General features: G+C 27.6%; 2 protein-coding genes across 3 annotated transcripts; both read left to right on the top strand.

Moving 5' to 3' along the window:
- Positions 1-3,667: 3,667 nt before the first annotated feature.
- LOC129285520 (protein NSP-INTERACTING KINASE 3-like) lies at positions 3,668-4,413 on the top strand. Its single transcript, XM_054921257.1, has one exon. It carries the CDS (start codon positions 3,669-3,671, stop codon positions 4,179-4,181), a length of 513 nt encoding a protein of 170 aa, XP_054777232.1. The 5' UTR covers position 3,668; the 3' UTR covers positions 4,182-4,413.
- On the top strand, positions 4,222-17,228 carry LOC129285519 (receptor kinase-like protein Xa21). Of its 2 annotated transcripts, XM_054921255.1 has the most exons (6): positions 4,222-4,348; positions 5,298-5,664; positions 11,955-12,098; positions 12,494-12,712; positions 14,889-16,646; positions 16,760-17,228. In XM_054921255.1, exons 2-6 carry the CDS (start codon positions 5,499-5,501, stop codon positions 17,119-17,121), a joined length of 2,649 nt encoding a protein of 882 aa, XP_054777230.1. In that variant the 5' UTR covers positions 4,222-4,348; positions 5,298-5,498; the 3' UTR covers positions 17,122-17,228. The 2 variants fall into 2 exon arrangements, with proteins under 2 accessions (XP_054777230.1, XP_054777231.1); XM_054921256.1 differs by lacking the exon at positions 4,222-4,348 and having other exon boundaries at positions 4,667-5,664; positions 15,054-16,646.
- Positions 17,229-17,230: the final 2 nt, after the last annotated feature.

Genomic DNA, 17,230 nt, shown 5'->3' with positions numbered 1-17,230 from the left:
GGGGAGTTACTCATAAATATACTGGCCTACAGCTACTCAGGAAAAATACATATCATCATCATCATCAGAATCTTAATTAATTGTATATCTTGCTGTATATATTATTATTGGATATATAGTTTATAAATTCATGAATATACTTACAGCTACTCTGGAAAAATATTTATTGACGAATTCTGTTTTGACTTTGTCTTCTTATATTTTTAATTTAGATTATTTTTGATTGATTAATATGAAGTATGTATGGACCACTTAGCACTTGCTTCCCCCCTAGATTATTTCCATTTTGCATGGAAATAGAGAGTGACTTTGATGCCCACTCAAAAGTCAAACATGTCTATGAAGAATTTTGATATCCAATCAAAGATTTTTTTTTTCTTTTATGCCTACTCACAAGTCTTCCCACTATTAACGTATATTTGGGGTTGCCCTCTATATATGGCCTACCAAACCTAACCATAAATTTCTAAATGAAATAATGCAATGAAATGAAGATATAGTCCAAGAATGAAATTATGTTCATCATAAGGGACAAATTAAGCTTCTTACCACTAATGTAGTTTTTGGGTTGTTCTATGACCTATACAAAGCTGCTTCAAATGAAAATATTGTTCTTAAAGTGATAACAAACCACTTTTTGGGATGAAGCTTCTTTGCATCATTGACATGATTTTCTTTCTTTTTCATTGTATCAACTTCTTTTACAGGATAATTTTATGTAATAGTTATTCATATCTTTACTCAGCTCACAAGTCAAGCACACATGCATTTCATAATTTAAAAGTATATTATCAAACACAATATACAATATTTTTATTTTATATTAATTTTTTCTTCTTCTGGATCATATAAAAAATAAAAATATTTTTAACTCATATTCAGTTTGATAAAGATTTGTATTTCTTGTAATTGATTTATCCACGATGTATTTTCTCTATAAGAATTTTGATATTAAAACATCTTTTGATATTCAATCTAGGTCTGAAGAATTTTGATATCCAATTAAATATTTTTATGACTACTCACAAGTCTTCCCACTATTAACGTTCTCTTCGGGTACCCGCTATATATGGCCTACCAAATCTGACTATACTGAAATTATGCAATGAAAATGAAAATATGGTCCAAGAAAATGATATTGTATACTTCGTAAAGGAACAAAACTTCTTATCACTAGCATACAATGCTGGTTCTTGATGAAGTGATAACAAGCCATGTTTAAGTACAAAGCTTCTTCCCATCACTAACAAATTTTTCTTTCTCTTTTATTGCATCAAGTTCTATCTTTACTTAGACTCATAAGTCAAGCATGCCATGCATTTCATTAATACTCATCCATGTAGAAATAAAATTCTATTTTTTATAATTGAAAGTTTATTATTAATAACAATATTCAATATGGTTTATTTTATATTTTACTCTTCTTTTAGATTAGATATAAAAAATATAAAAATATTGGCACTCATATGCATCACTCTCCCACCATTATAACAGAGACGGAAGACCATTGGTTGAACGGTCTTCAGCCCAAAGGACTAATGTGAGTCCAATAATTAATATAAAAAATAGGATAAATTATAAAATACTCTTCTAAACTTTGAACCATATACACGTAACTTCTTTAAACCTTGAAACTTTACAATGAACCTCCCTCAACTCTTATATATTTGCAGATAACTCTGTATAATTAAATTTATACATTAATTTTTATACATAACTTAATGTCTAGGGAGCTTATCCGTATATCAATGAAAGTTTGAGAGTTTAAATACACTCAAAAATAAAGTTAATGGGGGTACATAATTAATGCCAGGGCTTATTTGCATAAACTTGAAAGCTCAAGGAGGTTTATTATTAAGTTTTAAAGGTTAAGGAGGTATTTTGTGCATGGTTCAACATTTAGGGGAATTGTGTGTAATTTAGCCTAAAAAAAATTAAAAAATTTGTGTTTCAATAGTTGATTCTGACTTTAATTGGTTCTTTTAAGGCCAAAGTACTAATGTGAGGCTAATTAATATCAACAAATCTAAAAATATTTGTGTTTCCATAATTGATTCTGACTCTAAGGCCTTACAGACTTGACTCCGAATTAATAATACAGTGATAATACTAAATTTTTTTTAATGCGTTCAGAGTCAGAATATATGTATCGCCTGTCATCATTTACTTGTAAATTTTCTATCAAACAATTATGATTTAATAAATTCATATGTATTAAATTATATAGTCAGTGCCTTTTTTGGGCAAATATCAGTGCCTTGAATTATCTACAAGCTTATAATATTATACATACTATTAATTGAATTAGCCACGTATAATGATGAGAATGAGGGAAAACACGCACAAATTAAAAAAAAAAAAAAAGCTAGAAGGAGAAGCACTCTGCGTTTGAAGACTTTGGCCGGGTATTTTCATAATTGCTAAAATAAAACATAAAATTTTTTCTGATATATAAATTAAATATTGAGAATTTAAACAAATATTAAAAAAACACTTCTGATTTTTTTGTGCACTGGGATTCTCCTATTAGAAATAATCATGTTTTGAGACATGGTTGGATATTAAATATGAATATTTCTTCTTATGAGAATTCAAATATTGGTTCGCCACATGTGAAAATTTAGCTCCTTATATTAGAGCATTGATACACTTCTAAATTTTTTGATAATCACAAGCCACAAATATTTTTTATCTCCAGAAAACGGAAAAATATTCATAAATTATGATAAAATATAGTTAACCACTTTGGGAAAACATACCTGATGTTTGCTGAAATTTGTTCTGCAATACCAGGAGATCTTGTCGGATATAAGATAGATTTTTTTTGGGTCGATGTATAAGACAATATCTAAAAAAATTTCATATGATAATTTCAAAAACTTTAAAATTTAATACTTAAGTATATTTATATAACTTTGTTTAGTTTCCAATATATGTCTCTTTTTTATTTCTTTTATCTTTTATTTATTTTGGGTTATTACAGTAAATTTCAATCATGCAATTCTTTTACCGCTCTAAAATAAATAATAATATAAAAGTCTCCTTAACTCATTTCATTAATTCTTCTATTTTATTGGATAGAATACTTTTGATAGAAATAGAAATAGGATTAAAGAATACTCCTTTCGTTATTCACTAGAAATGTTAACAAAGTGAGTTCTGGCAATCAAATCTCTGTATATTATTGGATGATAGTTTATAATTTAGTTTGATTAGATGGAAAAGTTAATTTGGCTTTTATTGTGTCACAATTTTTTTTTATTTTGACATTTTTCTTATATTTTTATTTAATTTTTTTAATTGATTGACACGAGACCCAGTTATATAACTTTTATAATTGGAAAGTCTTTATATAATTAAATAACAAATGTGAAATATATTTTATCTTTAAATAACAATTGTGAATATATTTTATCTTTCTGTTTTGGCCCATATTGAAAAATAAACATATTGTCAATTCAATTTAATACGTAGTTATAGATGGACTTTTTTCCCACCTTCTCTCTCTCTCTATAATGTGTTGTTAAATATGATCGAATTTATTCAGTTATCCATCAATCAAAGCAACGTGTGTTAGCACGACTTGTCTTGACTAGAATTAGAGAACTATAAAACGGGTGCTAATTCCTCAATGCACAAGACTCACAATTTTGACTGATATGTTAAACATGGCGAAACCTTCTTCCTTTGTTTTCCTCTTCTTACTTCATTGCCTCATGCCCTCCTTAGCTTGGACTGATGCAAGCATCACCACCGACAAATATGCACTTATTGCCCTTAAATCCTCTATCACTTCAGATCCATACAATTTCTTAGCTAATTGGTCTACCTTTTCTCCATGTAATTGGGTTGGCGTTACCTGCAATGCTCATCATGGAAGGGTCCATTCCTTGAATCTTGCTGGCATGGATCTTAGAGGCACTGTATCTCCACAATTGGGAAATCTTTCATTCCTTGTTGAACTTGATCTCAGTAACAACAACTTGAATGGTCAAATGCCAGCAGAGTTAGTTCGATTACATCGACTAAGACTATTCAACTTCAGCTACAATGACTTTCATGGACAAGTTCCAGCATGGATAGGAGATTTATCTATATTGGAGCACTTAAATCTTCGAAATAACACCTTTGATGGATCTATTCCACCATCTCTATTCAATCTAACAAGGTTGGAGACTTAGATTGGAGTCTAATTTAATTGAAGGAACCATTCCTGTTGAGATAGGAAGACTTGAGTGCTTGAAAATTTTACAACTATCGAGAAACAAACTTTCAGGAATCATTCCTCAAGCAATTTCCAACTTATCTTCACTTGAGTTATTGCATTTGTCTTATAACACTTTGTCAGGTATGGTTTGGATTATTTTAAATTTCTTTATTTGTCTTTGCTCTATATTAGGTTGGCAGGATATTATCATGGAGGAATCTAGGTTTTTCTCAATTTCTGTTTTTTTTTTTTGGTATTTATGTACATTTCTTTTTATGTTTTGCCAGCATTCTTTCTGATCTCTTTTAAAAGAAAAAAATTGGCATCCAATTTTTTATAAAGCTAATAGACACACCATGGGAAAGATAATATTGCTATAATGATAGTCCAAATTAATAGATCTAAAATCAATGATTAAAAGTAAATGTTTATTATTCTTTTCATTAAAAACTTTTGAATGGTCTGTTTTTCATTTAAAATAATGAGTAACCCTTGCAAGGTACAAATCTGGAACATTTAATTTTGATTTGGATAATTTAAATTATATTTTAGTTTTAATTTTTAAAAAGCATGTAGTTAGCAAAAATGATTTTTTTAGAGTCTCCCAACAAATTGTTTTGATAGGAATGATGAAAAGCAAAGGCCAAATCAGATTTCAATGTGTTTCTTAGATTTTTTTTTTATCATAGTTAATTGAAGGAACTTAGAATCTGATTTCTTGAATGAGTCGAATACATCTTACAAGATATAGAGGAATTTGCCAAAATAATTAATCCACCAAATCCGGAAAAGATAACAGTAATAAATCTAAATTAAATTATCCTGATTTCATATATCCTGTGATATGAAACAAAGTAAAATAATAAACTGAACTGAAGCATAAAACAGTGTAATAGGCCCAATACGTAATCCTACATATCCAAATAATTTATTCCATGGTGGTTCCTGTTTTATAATAATTGTAGTTGTGTTTAATCATTTGGAATATATTTGTGTTTGTTCTATACTACTATGTATGTTTTTATCATTTTTATTAAAAATATAAAATTGTTACTTAAATGCTCTTTTTGCTCCCTTCTAATATTTCAAGGAGACATTCCCAATAAGATTGGTGATCTTTCACAACTAAAGATGTTGTATCTTGGAGTGAATCAACTTGTTGGTTCTATACCATCTTCATTATTTAATAGTTCAGTGCTACAGCACATTGAAGTTGGAATAAATCAATTATCAGGAAGTCTCCCAACAAATGTGTGTCTTGGGCTTCCAAAACTTGAATTATTTTATGTGAATGGAAAATGATTTGTCTGGCGAAATGCCTTCCATTTGGCATCAATGCAAGGACTTGAAATATCTATTATTAGGTGATAACATGTTCAATCCAGGAATTATTCCAAGTGACATTGAAATTTGTGACCAACCTCCAATCATATATCTTCACAACAACAACTTGAAAGGTAAGAGTCTTAATTATAAGATTGTCTTAAAATTCTACTCCAGCATTTTGATACGCACCAATGAATATTGATAATTCTACTAGATTACTTTTATAGGCATGGAATATGATGCTTTATATGTCAATTAGCTCTTGATTAGATTAACTAATCCCAAAGTGAATACGAATAAAGTGACATATATGATATATAGAAGTTGTAAAAATGAGAGGAAAGTGAAGAAAGAATTTTTAATTCAGATGGAAGCATATCAAAATCTATAAGCTAAGTGTGTAATTTGTTCATAGATATACCCCATATCCATATGGGTGTGTAACATCTCAAATAGAAATAAATTTGAAGTAATATATCCATTAGTTTTTCATCATTTCATTTATTGTCCATGTTTTTGTCTTGGGATTTATATGTGTGCATTCATGAGACACATTATTATGGTGAAATAAAATTTCAATTCAATTATATTTGTAGAAAACATCAAGTAACTGCACATTTTAAAAGATTTGTAATATTTGATAATATAAAAATAATAGAAAGGACAGTTTATCCTAATTCTTCCCCTTTGCCTTTTATTTTTCTTTTTCTTTTTCTTTTTTTTTTGCCTGCATTTTCTTTTCAAAGGCAAGTTTTCTTTCCTTTCCTTTTCTTTTTTCTTTACAAATATAAGAAAACAACTTGGAAGGTATTACCTTTTAATTATATCCATGATATGTCTATATACATGGATGTGTTTTGAATTTTTGGCTCTAATATACAGGCTTCTAGCAATATATTTAAAATAGGCTTTTCTTGTTTCTGTTCTTATTTTTTCTATCATGTTTTATGTTGCCAAATTCACTTTAACATGTATTTTGTCTCTTGTATTGCTAGAAAAACATTTATATTTTAGAAAAACCAAAAAAAAAAAATCTCATATGCAAAGTAAAAAAAAACAAAATGGTGACAGTAGTGTTTACATATATTGATGCTTGATGTGATGAGAAATTAATATAAATTTTTTAAATATAATGTCAATTATATCATAACAAAATTGACACTTCACAATTTTTTTTAATAAGCTGACACTTTACTATTTTTATCACTACTTCTAATCTTATATCAATAATTACTGTATAAAAAACTTAGATTTTTTTTAAAAGTAAATCTTCTATGAAATTTTTTTGGGCTGGATTAGATCTCTTGGATTTGTTTAAAGAAATTCTTTTAAATCACAGTACTTCATGTAAGCCCACATATTCCAAGCCCAATTATCACATCTTTTGGCACATTAGTTTTTCCCTCGCATACAAATTAGTTCATAGTTGTATTTTTTCTTTTTTTTTCATATTTTTCCCCATAATTTTATATAATAAGTATTTCATTAAAAATTATTTTTTTATTTTTTAAAACTTATAACAGAGGAATGAAAAAATTTATAATAGATAACGATATATAAACAAAACAAAATGGTAAACAAAACCCACATTTATCACAATCTATCATGTAACAATAAAGAAAACAAACACAAAACTCTGAAATTAATAACAAAGTACATAACGATATATTCTCGATACTAAGAAAATAAATAAAATGCATCATTTTAATTCATTTGCATTTAGAGAGGAGCCCTACATGTTTGATTCAAAATTATACATTCTAGAATTAAATAATACATTTCAAATTAAAAAGAAGTTAAATAGGATAAATACTGAAAAAGAAGATAAGTAAATAAGGAATGATGAACAGAGAGAAAAATATAAATTTTAAAATGACTAGGAGAGAAAGTAAAAAAAAAAAAAGATATATCATTTTATAAGTTAAATCGGGGGAACAAATTTTCAAGAGTGATTTCAACAATAATTTCCTAATCTCTTGGATAGAAATAAATTTGAAATGAGATCATTTTGTCTTCACACACACATATCTCGATGACACACACTAATGCAATGGTGAAATAAAATTTTAAATCAGTTAAATTTGTGGAAACTTTTTCAAATGCAAAACGTAGCTACACTTCTTTAAAAGCATTATATTTTAAATGATTTATTACTTACAGGTGACAATAAGATTTTAGAAATGTTTATTTTGATAATTTGTAATATCTACATTATTTGTTTTCACTATAATGATATAATTGGATATATAGGGATAATAGAAAGGACCACTTGGATTTGATGCTTCTCTCTTGCCTTTTATTTTTCATTTCCCTGCATTTTCTTTCCGAAGGCAAGTTTTCTTGTTTTTTATTACACAAATAGAAAACAACTTGGAAGGCATTAATTTTAATTATATCCATTATATGTCTATATACATGGATGAGTTTTGAATTTTTGTTTCTAATATACAGACTTTTCTTGTTTCTGTTTTTAATTTTTCTATCACATTTCATGTTATCAAATGCATTTTAAATATGTATGTACTTTGTCACTTGTATTGCTAGAAAAATATTTATTTTGCATCAATAAAAATAAAAAATCTCATATACATAGTAAAATAAAATAAAATAAAATGGTGATAGTATTATTTACATATATGCTTGATGTGAGAAAAATAATATATTTAATAAATATAATTCCAATTATATCATATGAAGATTGACATTAGTAATTATCATTTCTGATAATCTTATATCAATAATTACTGTAAAAAAAAGCTTAAATTGTTTAAAAGTAAATCTTCTGACCACATATTCCAGGCCTAATAATCACATCTTCTGGTCCATTAGTCCTTGCCTCATACTTCAAGTCCATATACAATCAATAAACATTTTTTTCATAGTTGAAGGAACTTAAAATCTAATTTCTCGAATGAGTTGAGAACATCTTACGAGATATATAGGAATTTGGTAAAAATAATTAACCCACGAAATATGAAAAGATAACAGTAATAAATTTAAATTAAATTATTCTAATTTCATATATTCTGTGATATAAAACAAAAATCAATTATAATTATTTCATTAAAAAAAATTTATATTTAAATCATAAAACAGATGAATTAAAAATTTAATAATAGACAATGACATATAAATAACTATAGAAATCAATTACATATAATGTTATAGGAATTGAATCAAAGTTTTCAATACAACAAAAAAAAGAAGTTAGTTTAACCATATCTTGGGCTAAAAAATTATGGCTATTTTCCCCCCGAACCAAGTTAGACAGTAATCATTGAAATTAAAATGAACAAAAAAATGGTACACCGACCTGCATATATCACACCCCATCCGAGAACATTAAAGAAATCAAACAAAAAACTCTGTGAAATTAGATAACATAGAACAAAACAACTAATGAGATATTCTCAATAATCAGCAAATAATAAAATGTATCATGTAATTCATTTAGGTTGAGAGTGAAACTCCACTACATGTTTAATTTAAAATTATGCTATGTGAAATTAAATAGCAGTTTTCAAGTTAAATTTAGTCATATACTCATTAATGAATAAATGTCTAATTTGACAAAATTTAAATTTTGGGAGATAAGAAATAGGATAAATACTGAAAAATAAGTTGAATAATAAAGAATGACGAGGAGAGAGAAAAATATACAGTTAAAATGAATAGGGGAGAAAGTAACAAAAAAAAATCATTTTATAAGTTAAGTTGAAGGCAACAAATTTTCAGGAATGATTTCAACAATTTATCTTCACTCGAGTTATTGAAATTGTCTTATAACAATTTGTCAAAAGACAGGCTTCAAAAAGTATTTTAGATTGTTTTAATATCTATAATTGTCTTTGTTCTAAACTCATCTATTTGGTTTGCTGAATATAATCCTTTAAAGATGATGCAGAGGAATGTAGGTCTATTCTCCACTAGAAGAGTATTGTGGTAACGTAATTTTGATGATATATCCAATTCTCAAGTAAAAAAGATTTTTTTTTATTATTCACTCTACTACATTTGCATCATATTTGTTTTGAACTCCTGGAAGATTTCAAGTGAATTAATATGATTTCATAAAGCTTTTTGTGTTTCATTCTACTATTATCTCTTATTTTTTATTCTTTTTATGACACCTATACCTGTTTAGTGTTAAAAAGAATTGTGAGAGCTTCTAACTACATGCTCACTTTAATGCAAAATATAAGTGAAATTCTATCATCTTTCTTCAACGTTTCTTCTTCAATAGAAAAAGATATAGCGACAAACAATTTATGGTTAACGCACGCCTCCCTTCATTTTATGCTTTCAAGGACATTTTGTATATTATTTTACGGCTTTGTGTGGGTGATAAATATAGTGCTTATTCTATACTTCCTCCAAAAGTTTCAATTGATGATATTTTCATTCCAAAAGTATAGGCTTGTTTGCTTTCTTTGAGAGTGGCTAACCTCAGAAGGAATCATTTAACTTTCCAAAAGAAATGTGTCACCAACTCCCTTACTAGAAGTCTTTGTTGATGATAATTATTTAGAGGGATGCATTCCAAAATCAATATGTAACTGCTCATCTTTAAAAGAATTATACTTGTTCACCAACTCATTTATAGGCATGTAGTTGTGTAAGTGCATTTTTTTCTAATCTTTTTCTCCCAATAAATTAAATGTAAAAAAGAATTTATTTTTCATCATCTCATTCATACTATACATTCACGTAATGGGTTGATTTTATCCTTAAAATAAATGTATATTATTCTGTCATTAAAACTTTCTTGAAGAGTTTTTCAAAATGAGTAAGCTTTACAAGGCACATATATGAAATTTTCAATTTTTTTTGGATAATCTAAATTACATATTAATTTATGATTTATTATTATTTTCTTAAAAATCTTTTAGTTCTAGATTATATTATTTAATTGCAAAGTCAATTATGAATTAAATAATGATAGAATTATATTTGGGTGTTGATTATGTCAAGTCATTTGTACCTAAATAATATTGAACAAACACATTTTGTGACGTGTTTAATTGTTTATGTTCTTTTCATCTTCTATAAAATAAATTTGAAATGATTTTTTTTTCATCGTTTCATTCATTTTGTGTGTTCATATTGTGTTTTTTTATGACACACACTCATGTAATGGTGAGGGCACAATTTTTTAAAGAAAAAAAAATCGTGAAATAGTCAAACAAAATATTGAATCAATTTGTGAAAAAGCATTCCCAATGCAACTAAGTAACTGGACACCTTTGAAAGATTTTATAGCATATGGGTGAAAAGCTTCTAAGAACAATTAATTTTTATTATTTGTTTTCTCCATAACGATCTAATCTTAATATCTTATAGGGATTATAGAAATGATCAACTGGTTGGGTTTTGATGCTTTTCTCTTTCCTTTTATTTCTTATTTCCAGTCCTTGCATTTTTCATTTTAAAAGGAAGTTTTTCTTCTTTGTTTTTTTTTTTAATATACAAACATAGACAATCCATCTAAATTTCTCAATGAATTACATTAAAACACACACTCACATCCCATACATGAAAACTAATTTATTCTATGGTTATATTTGTCTTGCCAATTAGGGGTCATCGCTTTTAAAAAATAATTGGAGCTCTATATCATCATTTAATTAGAGCGTGTTAGTGTTATTTCTCAATGTGAGCAATTCTTCAATGGTGTTCTAAAAAATATAAATTTATTTGATATTCTCCTTAAAAAAAACATGTGTTTGAGCCTCCAAAACTTGAATTATTTTATGTGCATATAAATGATTTGTTGGGTAACATTATCCTTGGATGGCTCCAATAGGGAATATACATCAAGTGATAATTGGAATGTTTTATACTTTTTTGATCAAATGGAATGTTTAAAGTTTATTATATCCTCGATATGTTCATACATATTCATGAATATTGAAATATTTTTTAATATACATTCGCTATTAATATTCTAAGATAGAATTTTTAATTTTGCTATCAAACTAGTTAGATGTTTCCCAACACTATTCATGTGGGTGTGTAGTTTTTTATGAATTATTTAATTCATTACAAATATGAAAATCATAGACACACATATGGTAATATTTTTGTGACAACTATTATTATCTGATTTAACCTCATATCTAACATTATGGACAGTATCGATTATATATAAAAAGAAGAAAGAAATCTCGGGCCAAGGCCTGGTGGAAATCTTTGTGTATATGTGTGTGTGTTTATTCTATTTATCATTGTCAGATTAATTTCTTGACTCCTAAAAAATGGCCATCAATTAATATAGTTTCATATAGCTTTCTTGTTTCATTCTATCATTATCTTGTTTTTATTCTCTCCAAGATCAATTTAGTGTTAAATGATTAATCAGAGTCTTGTACTATCATATCTTACTTTAATGTAATTTTAGTTGTTCACTTTTAAATTGTAACAGGTGAAATTCCATTGTCTCTCTTTAGCATTTCTACTCTAAGAAATGTAGTTTTAGCCAAAAACAATTTGAATGGTAATCTTCCAATACTAGCTGGAAATGAGACATTGCTAGAAAAATTACAACTGCAGTACAACTCTTTTACAGGTATGCTCAATCTACCCATTCTTTACTTTTATTCTTTGACAAACTTTTCATTTATTATTATGATTATTCTATATCGTTAGCAAAAATTTTGATTGAAACCACTTTAAGAGTAAAACTTATAGTATACTTGATACATTTAATGCGATCCATTTTTCTTAATTAACCACTAACTTCTAATTTTTATGTCAAGAAAAGTTGTTGCACACATGGCTCTTACAAAAATCCATTTAATTTTTACGTGAGGTAGCTGCAAAAAGGTTATTGTATATTTTCTACTAATGTTAGGCCTTTAATGATCAAATTTCCATGTATTATTTATATCGTTGTGTGAGAATTTGGGGTATTACCAGTCTTATGCATACTAACAACAAACAAACATTTTGTACTTTGTTTAGGTGGAATTCCTTCATTTATTTGGAACATGTCTTCTTTGAGAGTGGTTAACCTTGGCATGAATCATCTAAATGGTAATTTGCCAGAAGAATTGTGCCAACAACTCCCTTTACTAGAAATCTTTGATGTTGACAGTAATCAATTAGAGGGAAGCATTCCAAAATCAATAAGTAATTGCACATCTTTAAAGAAATTGTATTTGGATGGTAACTCATTTACAGGTATGTATGATGTACTTATATTTATGTTTCCATTTTTTAATCTCTTTTATGAATGGAGTAAATCTAAAATAGGATTTTGTTTATCAACATTTCATTCATGATTTCTTCTTGTTCATTCATATTGAAATGGAGTAAATCTAAAATTCCATTGCTTTTGTTGTAAAATTTTATGCGTCTCCTAATAACTTTAATTTTATATTTTTTCTCCACTTATTTAAGAAGACATTTTTTTTATCTGTCTTAACTTACTTCTTTTTAATTTTTTCAATTTTTTTAATCTTGCATATTCATTAAATCTTCTGTGGTTGAAACGACTATTACTTCAAATTATTTTTGTTATATTTTACGTAAGTTTAAGACATATTCTTAAACATGCTAGATTTAGTAATATTTGATAGTTTTTGTATGATAAAGTAAATTTTATATAAATACATTAAAATACAGACAATTTTGGAGTTGCATTTTTCTTATTCATTATATAAAAAATATTTAAATACGTATGCAAAATAAATTACAAATTATAATATTGAAGTAAATTACAAAAATTAAATGCCGCCCAAAAACGCTAGTTCAACCATATTTGAGCTAAAACTAATGAACCAGAGTACGAGATGTTTTCAATAGTCAGACAAATAATTAGATTGTTTCACTTTAATTCATTAATGTTTAAAGAGGAATTGTTCCGCACCTTCAATTCTCTAGAAAATTAATAAAACTTTTCAAATGAAAGTTTTTCTTATTATAAGTTTTGAACAATTATCTAGTTTGAAATTAAAAGATGTTGCAAAATACATACATACATACACACAGAGAGATGTATATATATATATATATATATTTATATTTATAATAGGAATAATGGAATTTTAGTCCCTTAAATTTGCTTCAATTATCAAGTTGGTTTTTTAAGTTTAATTTTTATTGATTTGGCTCCATATGTTTGCCTCAGTTAATGATTAGTTTTTATTATTTAAAGAGGAGATAATGCTATTAAAATTTGCTGACATAAATAATAAAATATTAATGACAATAAATTAATAAAAAGAAGTATAATTATTTATGTAGGAAAAAATAGACAGAAATTTTTTTTTTAAAAAAAGACAAAATGCAGCATAAATGACTAGATTGATAAAAATTAAACTTATTTAAGCACTATTTTTTTTCCATTTAGGTACCTATACATGCCATGTTATCAACATATATTACATAAATAGAGTAATTTAAGAGCTTATTTGTGTTTTAAAACTTAAAGGACTAACACAATAATTTTAAAAAAAATATAAAAAACTAAATTTATAAAATTAAATTTGAGGAACCAAATGAATAACAGACATAAACTTGAGTGGCTAAAAGTTTTATTATTCTTAAATGGAACAAGTGGACTTATTATGTATGATGTGGAACTTTTTTATTTGAATTAAGAAAAGTATACTTGATAATTTCTCACTTCAATTGTACCAAAAAAAAAAACCAGCCCAAAAGTAGTTTAATTTTATTTTTAAAAATTTTCAATAGTTCTGTTTTATTTTATAAATTTAATAATTTCCAATCAAATAATTATTAAACAATTACAATAAGAATTTCCCGATACATGGCATATGTATTGTTTTTTTGCCATATATATATACATATATATATTATGCAAGCACCAGAAAAGGAAATGTTATTGCCCATCTTTTTTTTCTTCCATTTCCAAGTGTGTCAACATTGAAAAGATTTTATCTTGCTCTTATTAACTTTAAAACTATGTTTTCTCCCTTTATTAAACAGTACATCCTTTCCCCGCTTAGTTTTCATTTTCAAAATTTTCAATAGTTTTTGTTTTATTTCACAAATTTATTGATTTCCTATTAATAACTATTCAACAATTACAAAATAAAAACTTCAATTTTAAAATAAATCTTCTATAATCATGGATCTCAAACATAGTTTATGATTTCCCTATTTTTTATTTTAAAAACATACTTAATTATGCAAAATTAATTAGCAAAACGCAAATATTTAAGCTCTTGAACTACTAACATATGTGTAGTTTTTTATGTTATAATACATATGTAAATTTTGGCTAAAAAAAATATATTGAGTTTTTTATGTTATAATATATATATACATATATTATGCAAGCAACATTGAGTGGCTAGGAAGTGTTGTTAGCTATCTTTTTCTGTGTTTCCAGGTTTTATACCCAAGGAAATGGGCAGTTTAGCTGAACTTGAAGTGTTATCTATGGCCATAAACTATTTGAGTGGACCCATTCCTTTTAATATATTCAACATTTCAACATTGACAAGCTTACGCCTTGACTCTAATTCGCTCTCTGGTCTTCTCCCATCATATTTAGGAATGGGCCTTCCCAACTTAATAGAACTACGGCTGACGGGGAATGAACTAACTGGACAAATTCCAAACAGCATATCAAATGCTTCTAAGCTCATTTCATTAGATTTGTCATTGAATAAATTTAATGAAGCTATACCTAATATGCTCGGAAATCTGTCAAACTTGATACAATTATCTGTGGATGGGAATGATTTGAATGGGTTGATTCCTCATACAATTGGCAAATTACATAGCCTCCAATACTTAAGTCTTAGCAGCAATGGATTGCAAGGGTCCATTATAGATGAACTTTGTCAACTCAAAAGTCTAAGTGAATTGTATCTTGCCAACAACATGTTTTCAGGAGTGGTTCCAAGATGCCTTGGGAATACTTCTTTACGGAAGTTGAATTTGAGCTCTAACAAATTGATTTCTCATATACCCTCTTCCCTTTGGAGTCTCAAAGATATCTTGGCAATAGACATGTCCTCCAATGCATTGAGTGGGACAATTTCACCAGAGGTATCAAACTTGAGAACAATTATATTATTGAACTTGTCACGAAATCAAATTTCAGGAAGCATCCCTACAACTATGGGTGGCTTGCAAACTTTGATAAGCTTATCATTGGCCCAAAACAAATTACAAAGGCATATTCCTAAATCACTTGGTAGCATGGTAAGTTTGGAGTCCATGGATCTTTCTCATAATTACTTGTCTGGTGTGATTCCAAAATCCTTAGAGTTATTAGTTCATCTTCAACACATTAATCTTTCTTATAATTTATTGCATGGAGAAATTCCAAGTAGGGGGCGGTTTCAGAATTTCACTGCTGAATCTTTTATGATGAATAATGGTCTTTGTGGGAAGTCCCTATTACAAGTTCACCCATGTAGGGAAGAACACAAGCACATATCAAATAAAGTGAAGCTATTGATAAAGTGCTCATTGCCTATCATATGCATGGTTGTCATTTTGGTTGTTTTAGGCATTGTCTTTTTAAAGTGTAAGAGAGATCATGTTAATGATTCAACCAACAGGGATTTAATAGATTTTGACATTCCAACTAGGATATCCTATTATGAGCTCTGGCAGGGAACAAATGGATTTGATAAGAGTAATCTTCTTGGCTTTGGAAGTTTTGGATTGGTATACAAAGCAACTCTTCCAAACTCAAAAATAGTTGCTGTCAAAGTATTTAAGGTAGAAATGGAAGAAGCATTAAGAAGTTTTGATATTGAATGTGTTGCCATGTGCAATTTACGCCATCGCAATCTCATTAAGATCATCAGTTGTTGCTCAAATGATCATTTCAAATCTCTAATAATGGAATTCATGGAAAATGGGAGTCTTGACAAATGGTTATACTCTCATAACTATTGTTTAAATGTCTTGCAAAGGTTGAACATAATGATTGATGTGGCAGCTGCTTTGGAATACCTTCACCATAGTTCTTCTACACTAGTTGTTCATTGTGATGTGAAACCAAGCAATGTTTTATTAGATGAAGATATGGTGGCTCATCTTAGTGATTTTGGTATTGCTAGATTGTTTAGTGAAGGACAACTAGAAATTTATACCAAAACTTTGGCTACAATTGGCTATATGGCTCCAGGTAATGGTATAATAAAATTTTCTGGACTTATTGATATGTTCTTTTGTTTGTTATGCTTTATAAAATTTTAGACCATTTTATTTCTAAAAATTTGTTTGTTAACTATTCAACAGAGTATGGATCAGAAGGAGTTGTTTCTGTCAAAGGAGATGTGTATAGTTATGGTATTTTACTAATGGAAATGTTTACAAGGAAGAAGCCAACGGATGAGATGTTTGTTGAAGGATTAAGTTTGAAGCATTGGGTTAGCAAATCAACACCACATTCAATCACCAATATTCTAGATGCCAATTTGCTACTCAAAGAACATCAAAATATTTGTAATATATTACCTTATATGTCATTAGTTTTTGAGCTAGCATTGAATTGTTGCCATGACTTACCTGAGGCACGACTTTCGATGGCTGATGTTGTGGTGTCATTAAAAAAAATCAAGGTTATATTTATGGAAAATGTTAGAGGCACTTCAAGTTGAATAATTGTTAAAACAAATTTTAGCTACTATTCCTTTAACGTTTTTTGTAAATTCTTTTTGGAATATGTACTCTTATAAAATGGAGTGATGTGTGTTGTAATAATATATG

The sequence above is a fragment of the Prosopis cineraria genome, unplaced genomic scaffold (assembly GCF_029017545.1).
Source record: "Prosopis cineraria cultivar Desert tree isolate PC_DT_omini unplaced genomic scaffold, ASM2901754v1 PC11, whole genome shotgun sequence".
Lineage (NCBI taxonomy): Eukaryota > Viridiplantae > Streptophyta > Magnoliopsida > Fabales > Fabaceae > Prosopis > Prosopis cineraria.
The sequence above is the reverse complement of the archived record's forward strand: the minus strand, read 5'-3'. Positions and strand labels throughout refer to the sequence as shown.

Excerpts from the sequence above, each read along its gene's own strand:
- LOC129285520 (XM_054921257.1), top strand. The coding sequence starts at position 3,669 with ATGGCGAAACCTTCTTCCTTTGTTTTCCTCTTCTTACTTCATTGCCTC.
- LOC129285519 (XM_054921255.1), top strand. The coding sequence starts at position 5,499 with ATGGAAAATGATTTGTCTGGCGAAATGCCTTCCATTTGGCATCAATGC. Across the intron at positions 5,665-11,954 it reads TCACAACAACAACTTGAAAG|GTGAAATTCCATTGTCTCTC; the intron begins GTAAGAGTCTTA and ends AAATTGTAACAG. Across the intron at positions 16,647-16,759 it reads AATTGGCTATATGGCTCCAG|AGTATGGATCAGAAGGAGTT; the intron begins GTAATGGTATAA and ends ACTATTCAACAG.